General features: G+C 43.4%; 1 protein-coding gene and 1 long non-coding RNA gene across 2 annotated transcripts in view; one reads left to right on the top strand and one right to left on the bottom strand.

Moving 5' to 3' along the window:
* LOC144366298 (uncharacterized) overlaps window positions 1-24,877 on the bottom strand; it is an 82,628-nt gene that overhangs the window by 55,400 nt on the left and 2,351 nt on the right. The gene's annotated exons all lie outside the window — the stretch shown is intronic.
* On the top strand, window positions 5,071-10,218 carry C1H10orf71 (chromosome 1 C10orf71 homolog). The gene has a single exon (XM_040273102.2). It carries the CDS (start codon window positions 5,215-5,217, stop codon window positions 9,511-9,513), a length of 4,299 nt encoding a protein of 1,432 aa, XP_040129036.2. The 5' UTR covers window positions 5,071-5,214; the 3' UTR covers window positions 9,514-10,218.

The following is a 24,877-nucleotide window of genomic DNA, read 5'->3' as shown; positions in this document are numbered from 1 at the left end:
AGAGGTTGGCAAGAGCAGATTTGATTTCTAGAAGCTACATCTGGGTGGATGAATATGGGCTCCTGCAGAAGTCCAAGGAAGACACAACAGCTGCTTGGGCCACATAGTGACCATGGAGATGGAGACCAGCATATTGGGGCCAAGAGACCCTTAAAGATGAAACCTGCAGAACTTGGAAATGGTTTGGGGAGGGAGAGGCTCAGGGAAGAGAGAAAGGGAGAAGTCGTAGGAGATTCTCAGATTTGTGAGATCTCCAGAGAGAGAACAGGCTGATGGGAGTATGACGGCCTAGAAGACACCGGCAGAGAGCTGTCCACTGGGCAGCTGGAGATGTGGATGGCGCCAGACAAGGGGCCTGGGTGCAAAATCAGTGTGTGGATGTGTCTGCTAAGACCAGCTGTGGATGAGATCACCCATGTCCACGCTGCAGAGCAAGAAGAGAAGCCTGAGTGCTTGGAGCCAAGGAAACCCAGCCATCAGGGAGAGGAAGACAAGAGGCCGACCAGCCGGACAGGGAGGGAGAAGTAAAGAGTCAAGGTCCCTCACAAGAAGACAGTGCCCAATAGTCTTGACTGCAATGGAGAAGTCATTCCGCAAACATGAATCATTGGAAGACTCATCTGGGCCAAGCAGAGGGGGTGATGATGAGTGGTACCAAGCAGAGCAAGGAGGGTTAAGGAAATAATGGAGGTAAGAGTGGGATAGGAGTTGAGAAGAAAACTGCTTTTGAAAGCCATAGACACACGTAAGGAATTTATCTCGCTTGTGATTTAGTATTTACTTTTGTTTCTGCGTGTTCATTGGGTCAGATTTCAAGACCTTGTTCCTAACATGACACAGCCCTATACAGCTTATCCTCAGTCACATCATCTGAAGATTCACCCTCCTACCTGCAAAGGGCTCTGTAAGCCACCATTTCACCAACTCAGGTTGGCTTCCTTCAAATGGCTCAAAGTAGTGAGCAGGACAGGGGAGAGCCCAAGCACAAAGCAATAGGTACGCTGAATGTCCACAATATAACCACATCATTCCATTCCTGGGGAAATGTGTCCAAATGTGACTCAAATTGTCCAATTATCCTTCTTCTTCAGTCATATCTCAGTGTGCAAACGTGTCAATCTGAATTTTACAAATGGCCTTAAGATCCAAGATCATGGTCTTTTTCACTAAAATTTCCATTATCTTGCTCCTTTGTTTCCTGTGCCTCCATTTTCCATCCAGGAAACACTAATCAGAATTAAGATAGCCAATTCAGAGCATTGCCACAAATATGGAGCTTCTGTGTTGATATGCTCAGCCTACAAAGACATGTAAGACCCTCATCCAGGATTCAAGAAACTTTCTAGTTGAGGAGAAAAAGAAGCAATCATCGATTTGTAAAGCATATGGGTTCTGATATGTGACCCGTGACAATACAGCATGAGCTACGGGAAAGGTAGCCCCAGTATGATGTGGGGACAGGAAGGAGCCCATCCAAGTCAGTCTGGGGAGTCAGGATGGGGCCTCACCGTATGGTGGCAGAAACATAGCACCTCTGTAATTCTCTAAAGAAACATACTCCCCAAATTTGAGTTATTATGATTATTAATATTATTAATAAACTATCTTAGGCTAGATTAATATCCAGGAGCTACAGTCTGGGGAAGGTCTTGTGAAAGCCCCAAGGGTCTGCATTTAACATTTGCATAGTGAGTTTATTTTAATTAGTTTACACTTCATCCTGAACACTCTGAAAATTCTCCTGGGCAGCTTTTTGGTTCTTTTAGCTGTCAAAATAGATACTCAAGCCTCCTGCCAACAATAAATCGAACAACGTGCTGCTGCTGGCTGAGTGGACTTGAGTTTGGCCACTCTGGTTCCTATTTCCCGTAAAATCTAAGTTATTCATTCAGTGGGAAAAGGGCCTTTGCTCAGATTTTACTAGCAAAAAAAAAAAAAATCACAACTGGGTCAAATATATTAGAAATCCCAGAGGTTTAAAACCGTTTCTGAAAATTTCTTGGGCCATGAACAAGTTCATCAATATTAGAAGAAATAAATTAAATTTGTGTTACGATTTTTGCAAAAAAAAAAAAGCCTATGTTTGGAATTTTGTTGAGTTCAAATATGGATTTAAAACAAACGAAAAAGAGATTGAAGGCCAACTGCCAGCTATATTACTGACATTTAAAGATAGCTTTCCCACTGAGCATGTTATTGGCCTCTGGTCAATTGGGTTCCACTAAAATTATTTTTCCTCCTCTTTCTAGATGGGCAGTGATGACACCAAATATAAGCTTTAAAAGAAGTTCTAAAACTACAGATCCTAAAACGCAGCAAGGCAGGCACCCACAGCCCCCACTAATGTAACAGGTATGTGAGTTCTGTGACTGTAAGAAATACCTAAGACAATCAACTTAAAAAGATGAAAAGTTTATCTTGGCTCACCATTCGGGATGTTTTAGTCTGTGGTTGGTCAGGCCCCATGGCTTTTGCTCTGTGGCAAAGCAGCACATTGTGGTGGGAGCACATAGCAGAGGAGGATAATCATCTCATCCTCCTGTGCAAAAGGAGAAAGGAAGAAGAGGGGCCAGGATCCCAAAATCCTCTTTAAGGGCACACCCCCAATGACCTAACCCCTCATTAGCACCCCCCTCTTAAAGTTTCTACCACCTCCCAACAGTGTCAAGCCAAGGACTAAGACTTTAACACATGGGCCTTTGGAGAATATTTCCGATCCAAACCAAGGCAATACGGAACGAACCCAAAAGCCAGGAAACCACTTTCTGTGACACCAGAAACACTTTCTGTAGTTGGCCACTGTGCTGAAGGGTACCAATGTGTAGTGAGAAAATGAGGCTGACATTATGAGAGTCTCCTATGACTCCGGATACTCCAAATCAGAACTGGCAAAATTACCTGAAGACATGGGAAGAGAAGGCATCCCTCTTATTGCTGAGGCAGAAATGAGGTGGTTATTTTCTGAATGCTCTATCAGTGAACATCCTTCACCGCCCTTTGGAATGACAATGTAAATCCAAGATCAGTTAGAGTTCTTTGACCACAGGCAAAGGGGAGGCAAGGTGAGGGACCAGGCAGCCCCGGTGCATACTGAAAGCTCCACTGCAGAGAAGAAGGCCCAAGCCCATTTCCATCCTTGCATGACTCCCAAAGAAATGGCACACACAGGGCCCTGCCCTGAGTATCACATCCACATGGGGAGCCCTGGCAGCTCCTTGGCTTTCATACCCCAAGTCTAAACATAGTGGCAGGGAGAAGAAATGCCCCAAAAGACATCAAGTGTTTTTACACAGAGAGAGATAGAAGCTGAGTGCTCAAAAAATATACAGAGTTCCTGTAAATATAATAGTAAGGGGCATGTGATTAGCTAGGGACCATTTACTTAACTCTAAGATGCTAGATTTATCTGCAACTATCTTATTTCCATCTGAATGTGGAAGTGTAGGAACACCAGTATTACTGAGTCCATTATTTATCATTACCGAAGTCCCAGCATTCAGGATACCAGGAGACTCCCTGACTGTATTAACAGGACCTCAAGGAGCAGAAAATCTAATTTATGGTAGCAACCATTAATTTTCCTCTCAACCCTGATAACACAAACCTCAGAGTGTGTTTGTCACTCTGCAGTACTATTGAGGACCTGGGGCTACTCAACTGCCATCCTCAGCAAGTTGGACTTTGGTGGTCATGGGTTGTCCTTCAGGGTTGCAAAGTGAATGCCTCATGTTATGGTTGATTGGCACCCCCCAAAAAAATTCATCTGTTGAAGTTCCAACCTCCAATACTTCATATGGAAATAAAGCTATTACTGATATAATTAGATAGGATGAGGACATTGGCAAGGGTACTAAGGTACAAATCAAGTTTGGCTGATGTCCTCAGAAAAAGGGAAATTGGGACACAGAGACAAGCATGGAGGGAAGTTAATGTTAACAGACACAGGAAGAGGACAGCATCTAAGCACCAACAAAGGAGGTCGGCCCTCAGAAGGAACCAAACCTGCTGACACTTCAATTTTGGACCTCCATTTTCCAAAACTGAGAAACAATGTATTTCTATTTTTTAAAAAATATTTTTGTAGTTGTAGTTGGACACAATAACTTTATTTTATTTATTTATTTATTTATATGTGGTGCTGAGGATCAAACTCAGGGCCATGCACATGCAAGGGAACATTCTACCACTAAGCCATAACCTGTATTTCTATTTTTTAAGCATCAGAATATGATACTTTGTTAGGGCATCATAGCAAATACACAGTTTCAGGCTTCCTGTCTACATTCAAAGAAGGAATAATGGGAACCAAAAGGACTTGTTCCTTTAATCAGAAAGAAAGGGACATTCCCCCAGATATCTGGCTGTTTCCATCCCTGTAGCCAGAACCACATACATACTCTAGCCATGCCGGCTGCATGGGAGTCTGTGCCATGAGGTTATATCTCATTGTGATTTTAATTCGCATATCCCCAATGATTAATGATCTTGAGCACATTTTCCTATACCTATTGGCCACTTGTAGTTTGTTTGCTTGTTTGTTTGTTTTGAGAAATATCTATTCAGTTCATTTATCAATTTCTTGATCAGATCATTTGTTCTTGTTTTTTTATATTATTTTTACTATTGAGTTGAAAGATTTCTTTGTGTATTTTGGATATTAATCCTTTATCAGATGTATAGCTCATAAATATTTCCTCCCATTCCACAGCTTGCCTTTTCACTTTGCTGCTTTCTTTGCTGCACAAAAGTTTTATTTGATCCCACTTGTCCATTTTTCCATTCATTCCCTGGGATCTCTCAGTCATTTTTCTCTCTTAAGTCTTTCAAAGATGAGGCTCACCTGCATTATGGAGGATAATCTGCTTTACCCAGAGTCTATTGACTTTAATGTTAATCACATCTAAAAAAAATACTGTCCTAGCAACATCTAGACTGGTTTTTAACAAAAACTATATGCAATGGACTAGCCATGTTGACATATAAAATTAACCATCACAGAATGTAGTTCTTGTCCAAAGTTATTAAGCAGGATATCCTGTTCATACCATGCACTTCTTTCTTCTGCAGAGAAAAATAATCCTCACTTTGTAATTGTAACTGGTCAACAAGAAGCTCTAATTTTGTGGGAAGTGGTCTGCACCTACTCCTTGCCAGAATCATCACCCAAAGGCACCCACCAGCTGGCAGAGACAATCTTCCTAGAGCCAACAGACGATGCAGGGGAACAAGAAGTGCACAGACGGGTTCAGCGACTCCTCCAGCATTGGTAGCGTGTTGGATGATGCAGACAGGGAGGTAAGCAACCTCACAGACCGGGCGTTCCGGAGCTTGTGCATCTCAGAGGATGCATCCTTCCATGATTCCAATCTGTCCCCAGATATCACCCATCAGGTGTTTGGGACTTTCCACCAGGGAACAGTGAGCCACACCCACAGAAAAAGTGGCATTTGGAGCCAGCTTCCGTCACAAGGTACAGAGCATGCAGGCTGGGCAGCCACCTTCCAACAGCTACCCAAGTATGTTCAAGGGGAGGAGAAGTACCCCAAAAGCAGCCCCCCACCAACACCATCCCAGAGGAGACTGGAGATGCCAGTTTCTGGCTTAAGGAGCAGCAACAAGCCTGTTTCCAAAGTATCATCGCTAATCAAGTCTTTCGACAGGACTGAGAGCCAACACTGTGATAGCAGACCTCCCACCAGCAAGCCTCCAGCTCTCAAAAATCCTTCCAAGTTTGCCCCTCTTCCAGACAGTGGTGTCAACTTCTGCTTTGATTCTGCTTTTCTGACTGTCAGGAGGGTTCCTGCTGAGGTCTCCAACACCCATCAGAACAGCCTCCAGCCTGGAAGGAACCACGGAGAACAAGAGTCGCCTAAGAATCCTGAAATGGCCTGTCATGGCTCCGGTAGCTTCCTCCCCAAACCTGACAACTCAGCCAGCTCATTTGAGTCAAGATTCCCCTCTCCACCCCACAAGCCAGCCAAGGTCGAACCTGTAAGAGGCAAGGAGTGGGCTCACAAAGGGACTTTTCTGCACAGTGAAAACAGTGCTTTTGAGTCATGGAACGCCCACCAACCAAAGCTGCTCGAGAGAAAGGACATCGCAGAAACCATCCCAGAAAGCAAAGTCCCCAAACATTATGAGGAAACGCCCTTGTCAAGAGAACCTTATCCCCCTGAGCACAAAGTCTCTCCCTGCCCTGTTCGGGCCAGCTGCACTCAGGAAGAAAGCAGATTAGCAGCAGGGGCTCTGTCCACATCTGGACCCTGGGGCTGCAGAGATCCAGGACCCCCAGTATTCCCTGCAGAGGGAAAAGCTTCCAGCTCACAGCCTGACCCTCAGCTGAAGTCAACCCAGCCTCCATGGAGGAAACCAAAAACTGGCAAAGGAGGTAAAGAAAGTCTCCAAGACACTTTGGAAGAAAAGAAACAGACCAACAGGAGAGGACCACCTCTGCATTCAAAGCACAACCTCCAGGGGCAATTTCCAGAAGATGAGGCTCTGGACATGCCTGGGGACCCTAATGAGCATTACAGTCCTCCTTTTAATATCAGTAAGCTCCTGACCCCCATCATACCCACCAAGCATGTCCTGGAATCATCAGACACCCAGTCAGGGGATATAAGCCCATCCCCCACAGGACAGCTGAACGGATACCAGGAGAAGGAGCCCAGTGAATGTCAGTCAAGAGACAGCTACAAATCCAAAGCACCCAGTCTGCTGTTCAACCTCAAGGATGTGCGGAAGCGTGTTAAGAGTACATACAGTCCCTCACCTCTTTTGAAAGGCTTCGATGAGAAAACCAGAATTAAGACTGATGGCAAGCAAGAACCTGTGAGCAATGGGGTCATCCTCTCCAATGGACTTGAAGAAAGCCCTCCTAGTGAACTTTCTAAGGAGAGACCAGCCAATGTCCCTGGTGCATTACATAGCGGTACTCAGAAGGACCCTACCACAGACCCCAGTGAGTCCTCTGCAGCTAATCACCTCACCCTCAGCTCACCTCCAACTATCACCCAAGCCCTCTGTGTCAATGGGGAGGCTGTAGAAAGGAGCAGTGATGGGAAGGAAGATGCCAACGGAGAGGCAGAGCTGTGTCCCACCATGCCAGGCTGGAGTCCAGACTCCAGGGAACGCCGCCCCAGAAAGCACCTCTCCTTGAAACTCTGCAATAGGGAGCTTGAGGCTGGACAGGTTGCAGAGCAAACCAAGAGCCATCAGCTGGAGAACAGGCTCTCAAGATCCATCTCCCAAGAGACAGAGCCAGAGAGAGACCTAAGACTTCAGAACCCACTCCTGAACCAGAAATTCTCCCCAGGACCCCTCTCCCCCGAGGAGGAGGATGTGTTTTACAGCGACACCCAGTCGGATTTTATGCCAAGCCTCCAAAGTAAGGCCAAATTCAGCACCAGCTCTTCAGATCAATCCTTTGCCTCTTTTGATGATCAGCAGAAGTCGTGGTTTACTGAGAGCCAGCGGGAAGACAGGAAGAACGATGTGAGTGCAGGTGACAGTGAGAAGGAAGAGAAGGAAAAGGTGATGGGGAAAGATGAGCGACAGCACTGTGCTTTAAGAAACGGACACGTGTTCATGGAGGAGCACAGCCAGGGGGAAGCACTGCAGAGAGAAGAGGAAGGTCTGTGTGGAGGGAGACCCAGGAAGGCATCGATGGAGGAAGGAAATTTCAGAGGCTCTTGGATTGGGGGAAATAAGGACATGGCCCTTTCACATGCCAAAGACCCCACCCCCTCTCCATCTTCTGCTACAAACAAGCACAAACTGTTCACCATCAAAGACAACACCCTTAGGGCCACCCCTGTGATCAAACCTATCATTCTGCCTCTTCTGCGGACTGTGTCCTCAGAGGACTCACTTGGCAGTAGCCACAAAGAAGAATTACCCAGGCAAGAGTGGAGTGAAGATGCTGCTGGTCTCTGTGCCCATGAAAGCCAGGAAATGCCCAGCACCCTGACATCCACTAATATGCAGGGCCCTCACTTGAAGCACATGGCCTGTGAAGGCCTAGAAGACCCTGGGCAGGTACTCAGTGCAGCCAGGATAGATAACTCCCAACCAGCCCTGAAGGGGAATTTCCCATCTCCATCACCCGTGGGAGAGGGGGTCAGGATGAGGCCACCCCCAGAAGCAGCACATGAAATCATGGCAAGCGATGGCAAGAGCAGGCCCACAGCCTCAGGGAAGCTGGTTGCTCCACCGGATATCCCCAGGATTGCTCTACCGGAGGACGATTTAGAAGACGAGCGCCCCCTGCAGTCACTTGGCACTTGTTGGGAAGAGCAGGAACAGAGACAAGGCTTCCAAAGTCACTTTTTGTCTGCCCCCAGAGCAGGGCCCCCTGGGAGGAGAACGGTCCCTGGTGAGACGGCAACTTCCCCCAATCCCAGCTCCCTGGGAGAGAGCAGCGCGTGCTCCCCGGCCACCAGCAGTGTTTGGGATGATGTTTCCCAGGCTCCTGAGGAACTGGGTCCTCCGGAGGAGCCTCCCCGGGCCAGCCCCTGGGCTAGCCCGGGTCCTGCCAGGCTGACTCGGCGGGAGGACCTGACACACGGCGTCGTGTGGGAGGACAGCTCCGACCCCCAACTCGAGCCGGGGGCGGAAGACCTCCGGACCATCTCTCCTCGAGGTGCATCTCTGGACGTGGCCACCAGCTCAGCAGCCCCTCTTGAGAAACCAGAGCCATCTGCTCATCTGGAGAGGGCCGCCGGCAAGCCACCGGCAGTCCCCCCCAAAACGGAGAAGGCCCTGCGACGGGCCAAGAAACTAGCAAGCAAGAGGAGGAAGACCGACCTGGTGCAGGAGAAGCAGAGCGAGTTCTGGGAGGGAAAACCCTGCGCAGAGGACTCACAGAGGACAGAGCGAAGGCCGCTGTCACCTGGAGAGAGGTCCCGCGCCAGGTTCCCTGTGGTCCGCTCCTTGCCTCCTCCCGTGCATCGCCACTCAGTGTCCGGGGTCTCTGAGCCTGTGGGGAGGCGGCCTTGGGGGCCCCAGCCCCTCACGCCCCTGCCCGCTTACCCCGCCACCCAGAAGGTCCTTCAGGATCCCCAGTCTGGTGAATACTTCGTCTTCGACTTGCCGCTCCAGGTGAAAATCAAGACCTTCTACGACCCAGAGACTGGCAAGTATGTTAAGGTCTCCGTCCCATCCTCTGAGGGGACCTCCCCTGAGCCGCCCCTGCAGGATGCCCTGGCTGCTCCCTACCTGCTGTACCCTGGCTTCCGGCCCGTGCCAGTGACCGCCCTGATGCCTCTACGCTGCTCCTCCCAGCTGTCTGCCCCCACCTTCCTCAGGCAAGGCCCCCGCGCCAGGCCCCAGAGTGCCCACGAGGCTGGACTACCACAGATCCCTGGGCCTCAGGGCAACTCCACTCAGCATGCTGCTGCCCAGCGCCCCCGGGGACCACCCCGCAGCCCAGAGGAGGAGGGCGCAGAAGCTCCAGGCCTGGGCATCATCTCCACTGACGACCTGGAAGACTTTGCCACTGAAGGCATTTCTTGAGAATTGCATCAGAGGGACCCCCACTCTCACCCCTCCTCCCAAAAAAACAAAAGAGCTTATATCCATTCTCCCAACAGGCAACACACACACACACACACACACACACACACACACACACACACACACACTTTCACTTATAGCCCTTCTAGATCCCAAAAGCCCCAAAGGAAGTAGAGATCCCAAGAACCCCATGTAAAATGCTCTCTTGTGGTACCTCTGAGAGAGGGTCACTGCTGGCATGACCAGGTCGCCTCTCCTCCACACACCTTTTCAGACTTTCCCACTCCTTTCCTCTTTTCCTGGTCATCCCTGCCCTTCTGTGGCCCTGCATCAGGGTGGCACAGGATGCTGTCCCCCTAACAGCTGCTGGGCTCCTGCACCACTCTCTCCTTCTCAAGGGTGGGCTTGCTTGGTGACCACCCCCCCAAAAAAAACCAAAATGCTGATCCCTGCTGGGAGCAGGAAGCACCCCAGCAGACTGCCCACCACCCACTGCACAAGGTCAGGCATGACACACAATGGCCAGGTTCCAGGTCACCCCAGGTGGAACAGGCTGAGGACTGTCCCAAGGCAACCTCACGGAAATGATTACTGGCATGGAATGGGTTTTCTTCATCCAAAGAAACTTGCCTCTGGAAGTTATTTTCTGATAAGGAAAAGGCTACTATTTAAAAAGCGAAATAAGTTTGCCAATGTGGTTCTGTCTCTGGTCTCCTTGTCTTTCTTCTGTGGATGGGTGGTCTGGGCTAATGAGTAAAGAGCCTGTACCCTCCAGGCCTTCCATGGAGTCTTCCATGGCAGCCATGGACCACACGAGATCCTTATGTTTGAAGAGAGCTGCTTCCAGTGTCTACTGTAGCCCCAGAAGCCACCTTATTTCTTCAACATCCGTCCATGCATTTTTGGGCCAAGCCTGCTACACTTCCCAATAGGTATCTAGTGAGTGTGGGGGACAGGGGTCTTCTAAGTCGTCCTCAGGTAGAAAATGGATCATGGGGATATACTGTGGAACTTCCTTCAGTCTGTGGACCTGCCTTTGCCATTGCTGAATCTGGAGGTGATTTCATCACACTAGAATGGCCAAAGGAAACTAAGGCAAGTCCCAGCTGCCCTAATTTTGTGATCTGTCCCTGTGCCCTGCATTCTAAAGGAGACTGTATGTTCCTAAGTCCCTGGTCTTTGGGGATTTGGAAGAAAGTATCTGAAAAGTATTTGAATCAACTTGAGGGAACTGAGTGATAACCACCCTGCACTTGTGAGGTTTTGAGGGTCTTAGTACAGGCACCCTCCAGCCCTGTAGGCAGTAGTGCTGGGGAACAAAGTAGGCATGTCTTCCTGTACTTCTATGTGGAAGCTCTGCTAAAGCCTCTTAATTCTTGTTCTGGGAAAAGATAAGGGCTTACAAGCACCTCCCTCCTTGTTTAAAAACCCCAACAGCTGTCAGGATTGTGCTCCATAAGTCCTAGGGGACCATGCAAACTGCATCATCCTGTTTCTATTCACAGAGGTGTCATTTCCACACTGGGAGGATGAGGATCAGATGCATGGATCAGAATCACTCAAATAGAGGGATTTTGAGCAATATTTTGGGTTGCGATTGGGTTCAGGGTTTTATATCTGTTTTCCCAGACAGTGTGGCCACGCCTGAATTTCATTATGAAAATGCTCCCCCACAGCCTGATACCTTTAAGTTTCACTACACCTGGTCAGGCATCCAGACAACCAGCTTGAAGTGCAGGTCTCTGTCCCATAGATTTGGTTCCCATCAGTCATTTACCGAGATGCAAGCAACAAGAATGAAGTTGTTCGGATGCTACCAGCAAATCACCTTGAGAGTCTTCTCAACTGTGTTTTCATCTTACTAGGTGAAAACTAATAAGTAATTTAAAAATTAGGATCTCAAATCTAAAAAAAAAAAAAAATTCTCAGGGCTCCAGGAAAATAATTGCCTAGCCAAAGAAGAGGCTCTCATTCCAATAGGAACCATAGTTATAAGAACTTCATCCCTACAAGGAAAAACACTTTGGGAATTTATTTTGGGGAAGGCAGTCACCTTCAGTCTGAAAGGCAATATTGGCAGGGCTATCTATAGAGGCAGACACTTAAGGACAGCTGTTTGGAGATCCATGTCAACTTTCCAGTCTTCTTTGCCCTTGTGGATGCAAAAGAGGAGCAGGGCAGTTTGTCCCAGAGGGTGGTGGGGAGCGTTTATGCCTGCTTCCTACCTTCCTTCCTTATTCCATTTTTCTTTCCTTCCCTCCTTCTTACCATCCTGCCTTCCTGCCAGACTTCCTCTCTTCCTCTTTTCCTCCCTCTCTCCTTTTTACAAACCAACACTGTGCCAGGCACTTCCATAGATGCTAAAGATACTATAATAAGATGAGATCTCTGCATCTGGGGAGCTAAAGACCATTACCATCCCATGTGTTCAGTAATTGACAAGGTTGCTCTGAAGACCTCTTTTAGAAGGTGGTACCAAGTCAAGAAACATAAAGTGGTACATCTGTTCATGAAGAAATCAGAATTTCCCCAGCTTCAATTTGCCTGTCAAAGATGACACCAATTACGTACTAATAGATTACCTTACCATATCAAAGTATATTGAGTTGGCTAGTTATTCATTAACATTTCTAATCAGCACAAGAGCTGAACCAGTGTAGACTCACAGTATAGATGTTTATTAATATGTACCTCTGCTTCTGAAATGGTATTTCACTCATTTTGTGTCCCAGGAAAACCCCTACTTGTTGGTGGTGAGAAATAGGAACACGTGTTTATGGAAACTGTAGATGTTACCTAAATATTCTGTTTAGTGCCCTGGACACTTTCTATTACTTAGGGGCCCTTCAAAGTGTCTCTTAGGAGACATAAATGTGGAGTACCTCAAGGGAAACATCAAATATCCTCGGACTGTTCAGATAGAAATGATCTCACACTGTGGAGTGGGTGCCACATGTCAGCCCTGAGCCAGGAGCACTGAGACTAGTCTCAGTCCTCACAACAAACCCACCAGAGGTGTTCTCATCGGCCTCATTTTATGGTAACAGAAACCAAGTCACTGGGACTGAATGGAACTGCCCATGGTCATACAACCACAAGCAGAGGGGCCACTTCCAGATAGATGCTCCTAACCCCTAGACTGTGCTTCTTTAAGTGTGGTCCCTAAATCAGCCACCCATACCTCACCGGGAAGCTGGGTAGGACCCCCAGAATCTCAATCTTCATCTTCCAAGGTCAGCTAGGTGATTTTTCCATCCACATAATGAACTTAGATAAGTGCTGCTGGCCACTCAGCATGGATAGAAAACTTCAGGGAGGTGCATGGAATGTCTTCATGGCTGCACAGTATTGTCACTTGCATGGGAAGGAAGGCTTACCTCCCTGGGTAGGAGAGTTGCAGGGAGATCAGTTTATACTAAGCATGAGGAAGCCAGTGCTAATGACCAGGGTAGCACCTGACATGAGGAGTTAGGGGTGCTGAGCTTCCCATGGTTAGAGATGCGCCATGGAAGCTGATGATCCTTTTGCTAAGACACACATAGATACAGATATCATAAGTGACAAAACCGTGGCTTTGACCCAGGTCATGACCCAGGTTATATGTTGGGCTTCCAGTAAGCCAATGGCAAGGATCCAAAAATCTAAGTGGGAGCTGACCATATGCATATAATTGAAGAATCATTTGCATTTAGAAGAGGAACTCTAACCAGGGAGAACATGCATCATGGTGGCACCTACCTGGACTCCCAGCTACTCAGGAGGCTGAGGCAGGAGGATCACAAGTTCAAAGCTAGCTGGGCAATTTAGTGAGAGCCTATCTCAAAATAAAATTAAAAGGGCTGGGGCTATAGTTCAGTAGTTAAGCACCTGCCTAGCAAGTGTGAGGCCCTGGGTTCAATCCCCAGTACACAAAACAAAAACAAACAAACAAACAAAAAAAAAAAAAAAACAAGAGAACCTCTGTGGCAAAACCTGAATTCTCTATATGTAGAAAATATTTCAACTTGGCACCATAAAATTGGACATATTGTTTGGGTGCATCTTCTGCATCATTCAGATATGAAGTTGAAGCTGAATAAAGAGAACTCTGGGCCATGTCACCAGAGCTTGTCACCGTGAAATTTGGCATAGACTTCCTCAGTGTCATCTCTGCAGAGCCATCTGAGCAGAAGGCTCCTCCCTTCCACCTGGTGTCTGGCCAAGTCCTCCCTCACCTGCCCATTCCCAATCAAGAAGCCCAATCCTGTCTGGGCTATAGAATTGTCAAGGCACTTGTTGACAAAACAGTTCCAAGCCCCACTCCCAATTCACTCATCAGACTCCCCAGGTGTTGGGCAAAGGTCACTGTAGATACAAAAGCTCCCAGAGATTCTGGTGCATGCAGATTCATAAATGCCACTCCAGAACATAGTCCCAAACCTGGCTCCAACATACAAGCAAGGTGCTACCAGATCCAGTGGTCTGCCCATCTTGCCTGGGGGCAAGGAGAACTCAGAGGCACTAGCGTCTCCATATCTTCGATGACCAAAACTGAAAGTGTCAGAAAGTTCAGTAAAGGGTTAATCCAATGGTTGGCTTCCAGCAGATTCTCACTAATGTTGCCATAGTAGAGGTGTCATAGCTTGTCTCCCTTGCAACTAAGGCCTATCGTGCCTCCCATGTCAGGAGTGAGCCACTGTATGGAGCTTCCCATCTATCCTGACCTCCTCAGTAACCACACCTACACCGTTCGTCCAGTATGCTACTTTCCCACAAGGTAAGTGCCTCCCAATTGAAAACTTTTGACCATGTTCAACATCACTAGTCATTAGGAAAATGTAAACCAAAACCACAGAGAGATACCATCTCATACCCACTAGGGTGGCTACTATAAAAACAACAAGATGGAAAATAACAAGTGTTGATGATGGTACAGAGGAACCGGAATCCTTGTGTGCTGTTGGTGGGAATGTAAGATGGTGTAACTCCTATGGAAAATAATTTGGTAATTCCTCACAAAATTAAACATAGAATTACCATGTGATTCAGCAATTCCATTTCTGGAGTATATACACTAAAAAAGGAAAGCAGACACTCAATCAGATGTTTGTCCATCCATGTTCATAGCATTATTCACAGTATCCAAAAGGTGGACACAACCCAAGCATCTATCATGGATGAACAGATACACAAAACAGGGCACATTCATACAACATAGTATTATTCAGCCTTAAAAAAAAAAAAGGAAATTCTGACATATGTTACAATATGGATGAATCTTGAAGATATTATGTTCAATTAAATAAGCCACTCCCCAAAGGACAAATAATGTATGGTTGTACTTATTTAAGAGAAATATCTCAGTTATATTCATAGACAGAGAAAGTGGTTGCCAGGAGCTGGGGGGGCCAGAGGAGATGGGGAGCTCTTTTTTAATAGGTACAGAGTTAAGTTGGAGAAAAATTTTAAAAGCCTGGGGATGGATGGTGACGAATGTATTTAATGTCATTTAATGGACATTTGAATATGGTTAAAATGGTAAATTTTTAGGTTATGTATATTTATCACAATCCTAAGCAAACAAAACATAACTAAAAACCTTTTACCCAGTGCAATACATTCCGTTTACCCACTGAAACATCCGAGAGCAGGCTAGAGCCTCCAGGAGATGCCCTCCCCACTCCTGGCTCTTCTGCTCCACCTTGTCCTGCAGAAGAAAGAGCCAGGGGAATGAGGGGCAGGATTCAGGGTTCTGAGCAAGAGAGCTTGCTTAGTGCTCCCCTGGTCACGGTGAGCAACTGCACTGACTGCACAGAGGGTGGTGGAGGGAGAAGCAGCTCCAGGGCCTGCCCCGAACCCTGGGCTTCCTCCCATGCCCAGTTCAGTGACTACTCTGCCTCGTGGTCCAAGCTGCCTCCCCACTGCTCCAGTCTCTTGCCCCCAAATCAATCTCCCTTAAAAACCATTCCCCACAGCGTAGCCCAGGGTCCTGACGAAAGCACCACCCTCATCAGGAAAGTTCCTGATCACCTCAGAAGAGAGCTGGGCTCCAGAGGGCAGAATGCAAGGTGGCCATGTGCCGGATCTCTGCTTCCTGGCCTCACTGCCTGCCTGTCTCTGCCGCTCCCTGAGACCCCGAGCTTCTGTAGGCCGACCACACCTTTTGCACATGCTCCTCCTATGTCCACGCTGCTCTAATGTCTCCATCAGAAGATGGCAAAACACCACGCCACTCCACTGGTCCCCAGGAACACACAACCCTGAAGTCCACAGCCACCATCCTGGCAGTCCACCATCCTAGGCCACCAACTACAAAGAAGCTCACACCAGCACAGTGGAAAGAAGGCCTGGAGAGCCCTGAGACAGTGTGGGGAGAAAGGGAGACATGCTCGGCCTCCTATCCAGCTCCAGAAATCGGCTGACAGGGTCCTTCTCAGATTCCTTACCCACAAAACTCTAAGAGATAATAAAGTGATTGTCATTGTTTTAATCCATTAGGTTTTGGAGGGTTTCATTACCCAACACAGATGGCCAGACCCTCTCTCCCAAGCTCCCTTCCCTCTCCACCCTCACCCTCTCCCTGCCAGCCTTCTCCTGTCTACTCCCTGTGGGTCCCGAGCGCTCAACCTTTTCCTGTCTCCTTCCTAGGGGTTCTAACCGCATCCTTTTCTCATCTACTTCCTGTTGGTCCTAACCTTGTCTGGTTCCTATAGGTCCTAACTTTACAACCTTCTCCTGCCTATTTCCTACGGGTCCCAATCTTACCACCTCCTCTCACTCCCTCCTATGTATTAATGCCCCATTTTAGACACCGTGCCCTCCAGAAGACTACCTCTGATGCCCTACCTCCTGGCCCTACCTGACGCACTGAGTCTGCCAGCACTGAGTATCTCCACCATGGCTGCACATAGTGTAATTCCTTGCCTTATTATCCATTTGTTCCTCTTACCCACTCAGTGATCACTTTTGAAGAAGGGAATCATGCTGGTCCAAATTATTGCTGCATCCCCCAGTGGCTAAAAGTACAAGGCAGGCAGTGGGCCATCCGTAAATATCATTTGATTCAGTGGAATTCTTGTTTTAAACTGTGAGGTTGAAGTCAATAAAAAGAATCTTTTGATACAGGAAGAATTGCTATTTTTATTATTTTTTTTAATTTTCCCAACTGGTTGTGGGACACCAGGTCGATGAGCCCCCATCCCAGCCCCAAAGCAGAGTGGCTCCTCTGCTCCCCTCACCCTCTGTAGTGGGCAGCTGAGCAGGCTACACCCCACAGATGGAGTGTCAGGGACCCAAGGCCCAAGAACAGATGTCCCACAATGTAACCCCTAAGTAAGTCCTCACATTTCACTAATGTTCTTTGATGAGAGACTCCACACCTGCCAACAAAAGGAAGCCAAAAGGCTGGTCCAGTCCTCATAACAACGTCCAAAACCCATGTTAGAACCAAATTATTGTTGACTCTGTGATGGTGGAATGATGAGGACATTAGGCAAATCGTATTACGTGCAAGTGGGTGAATGCGCCTGAATTCTGTGTTTATCACCAAGGGAGAGCTCGGCACCAGACGACAGTCTTCTGAAGTGTTTCATCATGTTGGGCTGCCAAGTCAGAAGGCCAGGGTTTTAACTTTAAGGCAGATGGGTTTTAACTTTTAAGTTACCTCAGGAAAATCAAGAGTGCTATCCTTCAAGGATCAGGAAGATTTACTAAAATAGTTATTTTGTCTCTCTTCCCATTTTCCCTCAAATCAATCCAACGAATCCATCAAATTTTAGTTCCATAGATGGAGAAATAAAAACGATTCACAGAAATGAATGGTTTTAAAAGACACATAGTACCCCTATGTCCAGGTTTGGATTTGTATTACAGTTTGAAAGCTATCAAGCACACAGGAGCTTTAGAAAACCTTAGAGCACCCAGGCGAGGCTCGACATCTTCATAATCCAGCTCATTTCTCTGTGAGTTTTTCAAACTGGTGTCTCTTGAGACTTCCTAGCAAGTCAGATCAGCCTCTAAAGAATTTTTTTTAACTTTGCAAATTGTTTTTGAATTGTTTTGAAACTTTTTGAATTGTTTTAAAACTTTTTGAATTTTTATACTTTTTTAAAGTTCTGACAGCTTCTTTTTTGAGTCTCCAGAAACTTCAAACCAATTGACCTGGCTCAGTTCCTTTGTTAAAGGAACCCTGACCATACTGTCTCCCTATTATCTTCTCTGACAGCCCTGGTGTTATAATGTGAGGTGTTCCCCAAAAGCTCATGTATGAGACAGTGCAAGAAGGTTCAGAAGAGAAATTATTGGCTTGTGAGAGTCTTAACTCAATCAGTGATTTAATTTCCTGGTAAGGATTAACTGAATAGTAACTGAAGTGGTAGGTTGTGGCTGCAGAAGGTGAGAATTAGAGCGTGGCTTTGAGTATATATTTGTATCTGTTGAGTGGAGTCTCTCTCTGATTTCTGATCACTGCTGTGAGCTGCTTCCCTCTGCCATACTCTTCTGCCATGATGTTCTGCCTCACCTTGAGCCCCAAGAAATGGAGCCGGCCTTCTATGGACTAAGACCTCTGAGACCATGAGCCCTCACATAAACGTTTCCTCCCCATATAATTGTGCTGATTTGTCCCATTAGTCACAGCATCGAAATAGCTAACTAAAACACCTGGGAAAGGGATGGGGTGGAGTGGGAGAAGGGCCATCAGAAGCCAGGAAGAAGAAATAACTTTCCAAAATTGTCCATGTTATATTTGAATTTAATCTGAATCCTCCGGGCTGTTGGCAGAATATGCTATGGGTAAGAGTTTTTCTAAGCAAACCTAAGTCCTATGCTGATGGCCCTCAAAAAGATTTTCCAGGTGCAATCAAACTCTCAGTGTGACTCCTCTCTTTGGGCCACTGAGACTCCAAAAAGCCAGATAAGATAGGTCCCTCCAAAGTGACAGCAGTAAGCGCATCTGATTACTCCATTCTGATTTAAACCAAGGGCCTTTTGGACACTCAATGGGAACTTGGTATCAAAAAGAATCTTCTTAGGAATAATTTTATTATACTCCATGAATACTCTTAACTGAATCTACCAATCACTTAAATTCACCACCACAAGTGAATCACACGTTATGAAAGCATTCCTCTCTACCATCCCTCTTACCTACAGGATTTCTGCAAGAAACAAGTTTCTAGACATTGGACAACAGGTGGTTGGGGGTCCCAAAGAGAAGAACAACAAACAGGTAAGCCCCGTGAATTTTCTGGCTTATTGTCTGGAGGCAATTTCCAGATTACCACGCAGGGAAGGGGACCCAAACAGACCCTGTAAATCTGGGTTTGTGGCCACAGAGATCAGATTGTAGAGAGGCCCAAAAAAGCCAGAATTTGCAAGGTTAAATACTGGGGAGAAAAGAATTTCACAGAAAGAAAGTTCTGGAAACGTGCAGAATGATCCCCTCAAGTCTTTGGCTGAGCAGTTGTGTATATATGTGAGGGGAAAACTGCCAATGCCAGGAAAAGAACCACCAGAAACGCATAAGCAGAGCAATCCCCAAAGCTCACACACAGCTGCAAATAGTTCACATTCCACTCATCAGAGTGGAAACACCTACCAAGACACAGGGCACTGGGTGTAATCTTCAGAAGGTTATCATCTTAGTGAGGGGCTAAATAAATCTCAGAATAAAGGCTCACTGGATTTATCCTTAAAAGCTTGAAAACTATCTTCCAAAGCTGCAAAGTCCATAAAAGTTTGGTCCCTCAGTTGCATTGGCCCTATAGAAAGTTCTCATGAGCCATGTGTGAGTAGACACTTTAGCCAACACAGATTATAGACCATTTCATTATAAAGTAAGTTCTAAAAGATCCAACTGGTTTCACATAACTTAGGTTTTTGCAGGACAAGACATAACTCCTTTTAAATGAATATAACACAATCATCATTCAATAGAAATTGATACTTAAGTGAAAGAGCAGGCAAGGACATCTAAAAGCTAGTCTAAATATTTTCTGTATATTATAGGATGTGAAGGAAAACATGGCATATGAGAAAAGAAAAATGAAATATAAAAATGTAATCCAAATATAGATTCTAGGGATGAAAAATATAATATCTGAAATGAAAAATATCCTGGATGAGATTAACAACTGATTAGATATCTAGAAAAATATCAGTGAATTAGAAGATACAGTAATAGAAACTATTTTAAATGAGACTCACAGGGGAAAAAAACCGCATCAGTGACCTGTGAGACATATCAAGAATTAAATATACATTTAACTGGATTCAAAAAGAGGGATTAAAGAAATAATACCTGTGTTTTTTTCCAAATTTGATAATAAACATAAACCTAACAATCCAAAAAGTTCAACAAATCCCAGGCAAAAATAAATCTAAATAAAATCATGCCAGCCAATAATAAAAGGAAAATTCCTTAAACAGCCAGAGAAAATAGACACATAACAGTACATTTAGGACATCAAAGATAAGACTTACAATATACGTGTGACTATATCACAATGAATTCCTCATTTATTTATAACTTAATGCACCAATTTAAAATAATTAAATAAATAAATGGATGCCAAATAGAGGAGAAAAGGGGAATCAGGGCAAGGAGGAGCACAGGGAGAGAGGAAGTACTGGGGATTGAAATGAAGCAAATTACATTATGCCATTCATGAATGTGTCAAAATGAACCCCTCTGTTATGTATAAATATAATACACTAATAAAATCATCAAAAAGAGGGCTGGGGTTATAGCTCAGTGGTAGAGTGCTTGCCTAGCAAGCTTCACCTTGTGAAGCACTAGGTTTGATTCTCAGCACCACATATAAATAAATAAAAGCCAAGGTCCATCAGCAACTTTAAAAATGTTTTAAAAAATCAAAAAGATGAAAATTACAGCATAGTTATCACCAGAGACTGAGCAAGTAAGACAGTGGGGAAGCATCTTCAAAGAAACACTGTCAACCTATAATTCTTTGTCCAGCAAAAATAGTGAAATAATTAGTTTCTGACAAACATCTAAAAGAACTCATCTCTGGAAGACCTATACCTCGAGAAATAAAAACAGGTTCTTCAAGAAGAAGAAAAATGACACAAGATGGCAATCCAGCAGTCTGAGTATATACTGGTAAATTAACAATCTCTAAAAATGGTAGTTATGTGGGTAAATTAAAGAGGGTTTTTTCTTCATCTACATATTTTAAAGATAATTGCTTAAAAAAAAACTATGGCAAGACAGTGTAGGGTTTCAAGCATAAACAGAAGTAAAATACATGTTAATGATGGCACCAAATGTAACAAGAGGTAAAGAGAAAATTCTGTTGTAAAGTTCTTATGATACGTGTAAAGTTCTTATGATACGTGTCAAGTGTGGCAATATTATTAGGAGGGTTGTTTTATTAAGGATTAAATTGTTCATACTAGGGCAACCACTGAAAAACAAAATATTAAGTGGAGTAAAACAAAACTATAAAATTTATCCAAAAGAAGAGAAGAAAGACAAGAAAAAAGAAACAAACAGGGTATAAGACAAATTATGGCAAATTTAGACCCAAAATACTTAACTAGATTAAATAGAAATGACCTGAATGCCCCAATTCAGAGATACAGATGTTCAGACCAGATTGAAAAAGGAAAATCAAATTATAACCTGTCAATTGATATTAACTTTCAATGTAAAGTCACAGTTTAAAACATAAGTACATAGGAAAAATAGATCATGCTAAACACTAATAAAAACAAAGCTAACATGCTTACATTAATATCAAGGAAGGCAGGTTTGAGAAATAAATTTTACCAAGATAGTTATATAGTGATAAAGGGTCCTAATTTTTTAAGTTTCAAAATACTCAAAGCAAAAATTGATAAAATAATGAGAAATAGAAAAACACATACCTATAGGCAAATATTTCAATATTCCTCTTCACTGATTGATACAAGAAGTAGACAGAAAATCTATGACACAATTGAAGACTTGAAAAACGCTGTCAGCCAACTTGATCTAACAAACATTTACACAGCACTTCAGCAATAGTTTTCAAGTGCACATAGAACATTATCAAGACAGACCATATTCTTGGCCATAAAACAAGTCTTGATAAATTTTAAATGATTCAAATAACCAAAAAAAAATATTCTCTAACCAAAATTAAATTAAATTAAAAATTCACAACAGAAATCTATCTGGAAAATACCCAAATACTTGGAATCTAAATAACATTTAAATAAACTACAGATCAAATGGAAATTACCAAGTATTAAACTGAATGAAAATAAAGACACAACATACTAAAATCTGTGTTATGCAATAAGTGTTGGTGAGAATGTGGGGGAAAAGGTACACTAATACACTGCTGGTGGGACTGCAAATTGGTGCAACCAATATGGAAAACAGTATGGAGATTTCTTGGAAAATTGAGAATGGAGCCACCATTTGACCCAGCTATCCCTTTCCTCGGTCTATACCCAAAGGACTTAAAAACAGCATACTACAGGGACACAGCCACATCAATGTTAGCAGCACAATTAACAATAGTTAAACTGTACAATCAACCTAGATGCCTTTCAATAGATGAATGGATAAAAAAATGTGGCACATATACACAATGGAATATTACTCAGCAATAAAAGAGAATAAAATCATGGCATTTGCAAGTAAATGGATGGAGTTGGAAAAGGTAATGCTAAGTGAAGTTAGCCATTCCCAAAAAACCAAATGCCAAATGTTTTCTTTGATATAAGGAGGCTGATTCATAGTGGAATAGGGAGAGGGAGTATGGGAGGACTAGATGAACTCTACATAGGGCAGAGGGGTTGGAGGGGGAGGAAGGGGGCATGGGGTTATAAATGATGGTGGAATATGATGCTAACTATTATTCAAAATACATGTATGAAGACATAAATTGGTGTGAATATACTTTGTATACAACCAGAGATATGAAAAAATGTGTTCTATATGTGTAATAAGAATTGTAATGCATTCCATGGCAATGTATTTAAAAAATAAAATCAATTTAAAAAATAATTGTAATGCATTCCACTGTCATATATAAATTTTAAAAAGAGAGAGAAAAAAATCTGTGTTATGCAGCTAAAGTAATATTCAGAGGGAAAATTGTAGTACTAAAATGTCCACAGTAGGAAAAAAGAAAGGCCAAATCAATGACCTAAGCTTCTTACATTAAGAAACCTAAAAAGGAAGAGCAAATGAAATCCTAAGTCATCAGAAGAAAGGAAACCCTAAACATCAACGATTTAAAAAAACAAACAGAAAAATCAATGAAGAAAATCAATGATCACATAAGCTAATTGTTTGAGAAGCTCAAAAAATTGATGAGCCAAATTGATTAAAATAGAAAGAGAAAAAAAGGCAAATTTCCATGTCAGCAGTGAGAGGGGTGACATAGCTACAAATTCTAGAAACTGAAAGAATATTGTGAATGATTTTGTTCCAAGAAATTTGACAAATGAAGTAGAATTGGAAAATTCATAGATAAACACAAATTATCAAAGCCTGCTCTCAAATACATGCACACACATACACACACACACAAACACACACATGCATATATACATACACACATATATACATTTATCTATTGCTATCAGATTTATGTGTATATATGTAATATGTATACATATATAAAATCTATACTATCTATTAAAGAAATTAAATTAGCATTTTAAAAAGTTTTTTTTATAAGACATTCCTCACACTCAGCTTCACTGATGATTTCCATCAAATATTTAAGGAAGAAATAACATCAATTCTATATAAACCCCTCTAAAAACCTAAAGAGGAAAAACAAATTTGCAAGTCATTCTTTTCCATCCTGATACAAAACCAGATGAAAACATTACAAAAAAAAATAAAACTACCAACCAATATTCCTCGGAACATAGGTACAAAAATTCTTACCAAAATTTTAACAAATTTATATATAAAATATATATAATATATGACGTATTATATGCACTAATTTATATCATATATAATTTTATAACATACAATTGTACACATATTAATATGACCTAGTGGGGTTTATTCACCCCTAAAATCCAAATGTCCTTTGATGAACACATAAATTCCATCCATCTATCCAATGCCAAAATACTCAATGGAATGAACACCTATGAATCTCAAATGCATTTTTGCTGAAATAAAGAAGCCAATCTCAACTGACTACATATAAAATGGAATATTTCATGATTCCATCTATATGGCATTCTAGAAAAAGTGAAAGCAGAAAGACAGAAAATAGAACAGTGATTATTAGGAACTGAAGTGAAGACACAAGAGAATTTGGTGGGTAATGAAAACATTCTACATCTTGAATGTGGTAGTGAATACAGAACTGAACATGTCTTAAAATTCATAGAACTAAATATTAAACATGATGATTTTTATTGTAGGTTAACTATCCCTAAAAACTTCACTATGAAAAAAATGATAATATTATTACTCACCACCAGTATAGCTAAAATTGTTTAAATGTCAATGCCAAGTTATTAGCAAAGAAACTTTTGTTGTCCTGCTCATGGGAGTGGAAGTATATACAATCACCTTGAAAAGCCATTTGACATTCTTTACTATGTTGATGTCCACATATCTATAATCCAGCTATCCCATTCTGAAGTACATACCTAACAAAACTACACGTACTTTTTCAAAGGAAAGCAGGCAAAAGAGTATTCTGAGCACCATTTTTTGTAAAACCCCAAATTAACAGGAATGCAAATAGCATTTATTAGTGAAATGGGTAGATGTTGTGAAATACTCATTCATTGGAAGCTCAAAATCAGTGAAGTCTTTAAGAATTATAACACATTTAGCACATGGGAAAAATCTCAGTAGCCACATAGAATCAAAGAAGCCAACCTGAAGAGAAAACGTAAGATTCCATTTCTATGGTATTCAAAAGCAGTCAAAAGTCTTTATGGAGAGCCAGGGCTATAGCTCAGTTGGTAGAGTGCTTGCCTCACAGCATAAGGCCTTGGGTTCAATCCACAGCACCACACACACACACACAAAAAGCCTTTATGGGGCTTGGGAGGTAGTTCAATGGTAAAGTTCTTGCCTAGCATATCTGAGGCCAAGATTCAATTTCCATCATATTAAAAAAAAAGTAGATCTTGTAGAGTTATAGGTGGAGGACGTGAGTTCAAAGAAGACTGAGGAAGGGATCACACTTAATTTTAATTAAGTGTGACTTAATTTTATTTCCCTTGATTGAGCAGCTAATACACAGACATGCTCACATTGAGCTTTACCATTATGAGTTATATGGTTCGTTATTCATGTGTTATACATTGTTAAAAAATTTTTATCAACTGTAGTGCATATTTCATGCTCATCAGTTTGGTAAAACATCTAGATATCCAGGTGGTTATT

The sequence above is a fragment of the Ictidomys tridecemlineatus genome, chromosome 1, assembly GCF_052094955.1.
Source record: "Ictidomys tridecemlineatus isolate mIctTri1 chromosome 1, mIctTri1.hap1, whole genome shotgun sequence".
Taxonomy (NCBI): Eukaryota; Metazoa; Chordata; class Mammalia; order Rodentia; family Sciuridae; genus Ictidomys; species Ictidomys tridecemlineatus.
This window is presented reverse-complemented; position numbering and strand designations above follow the sequence as displayed.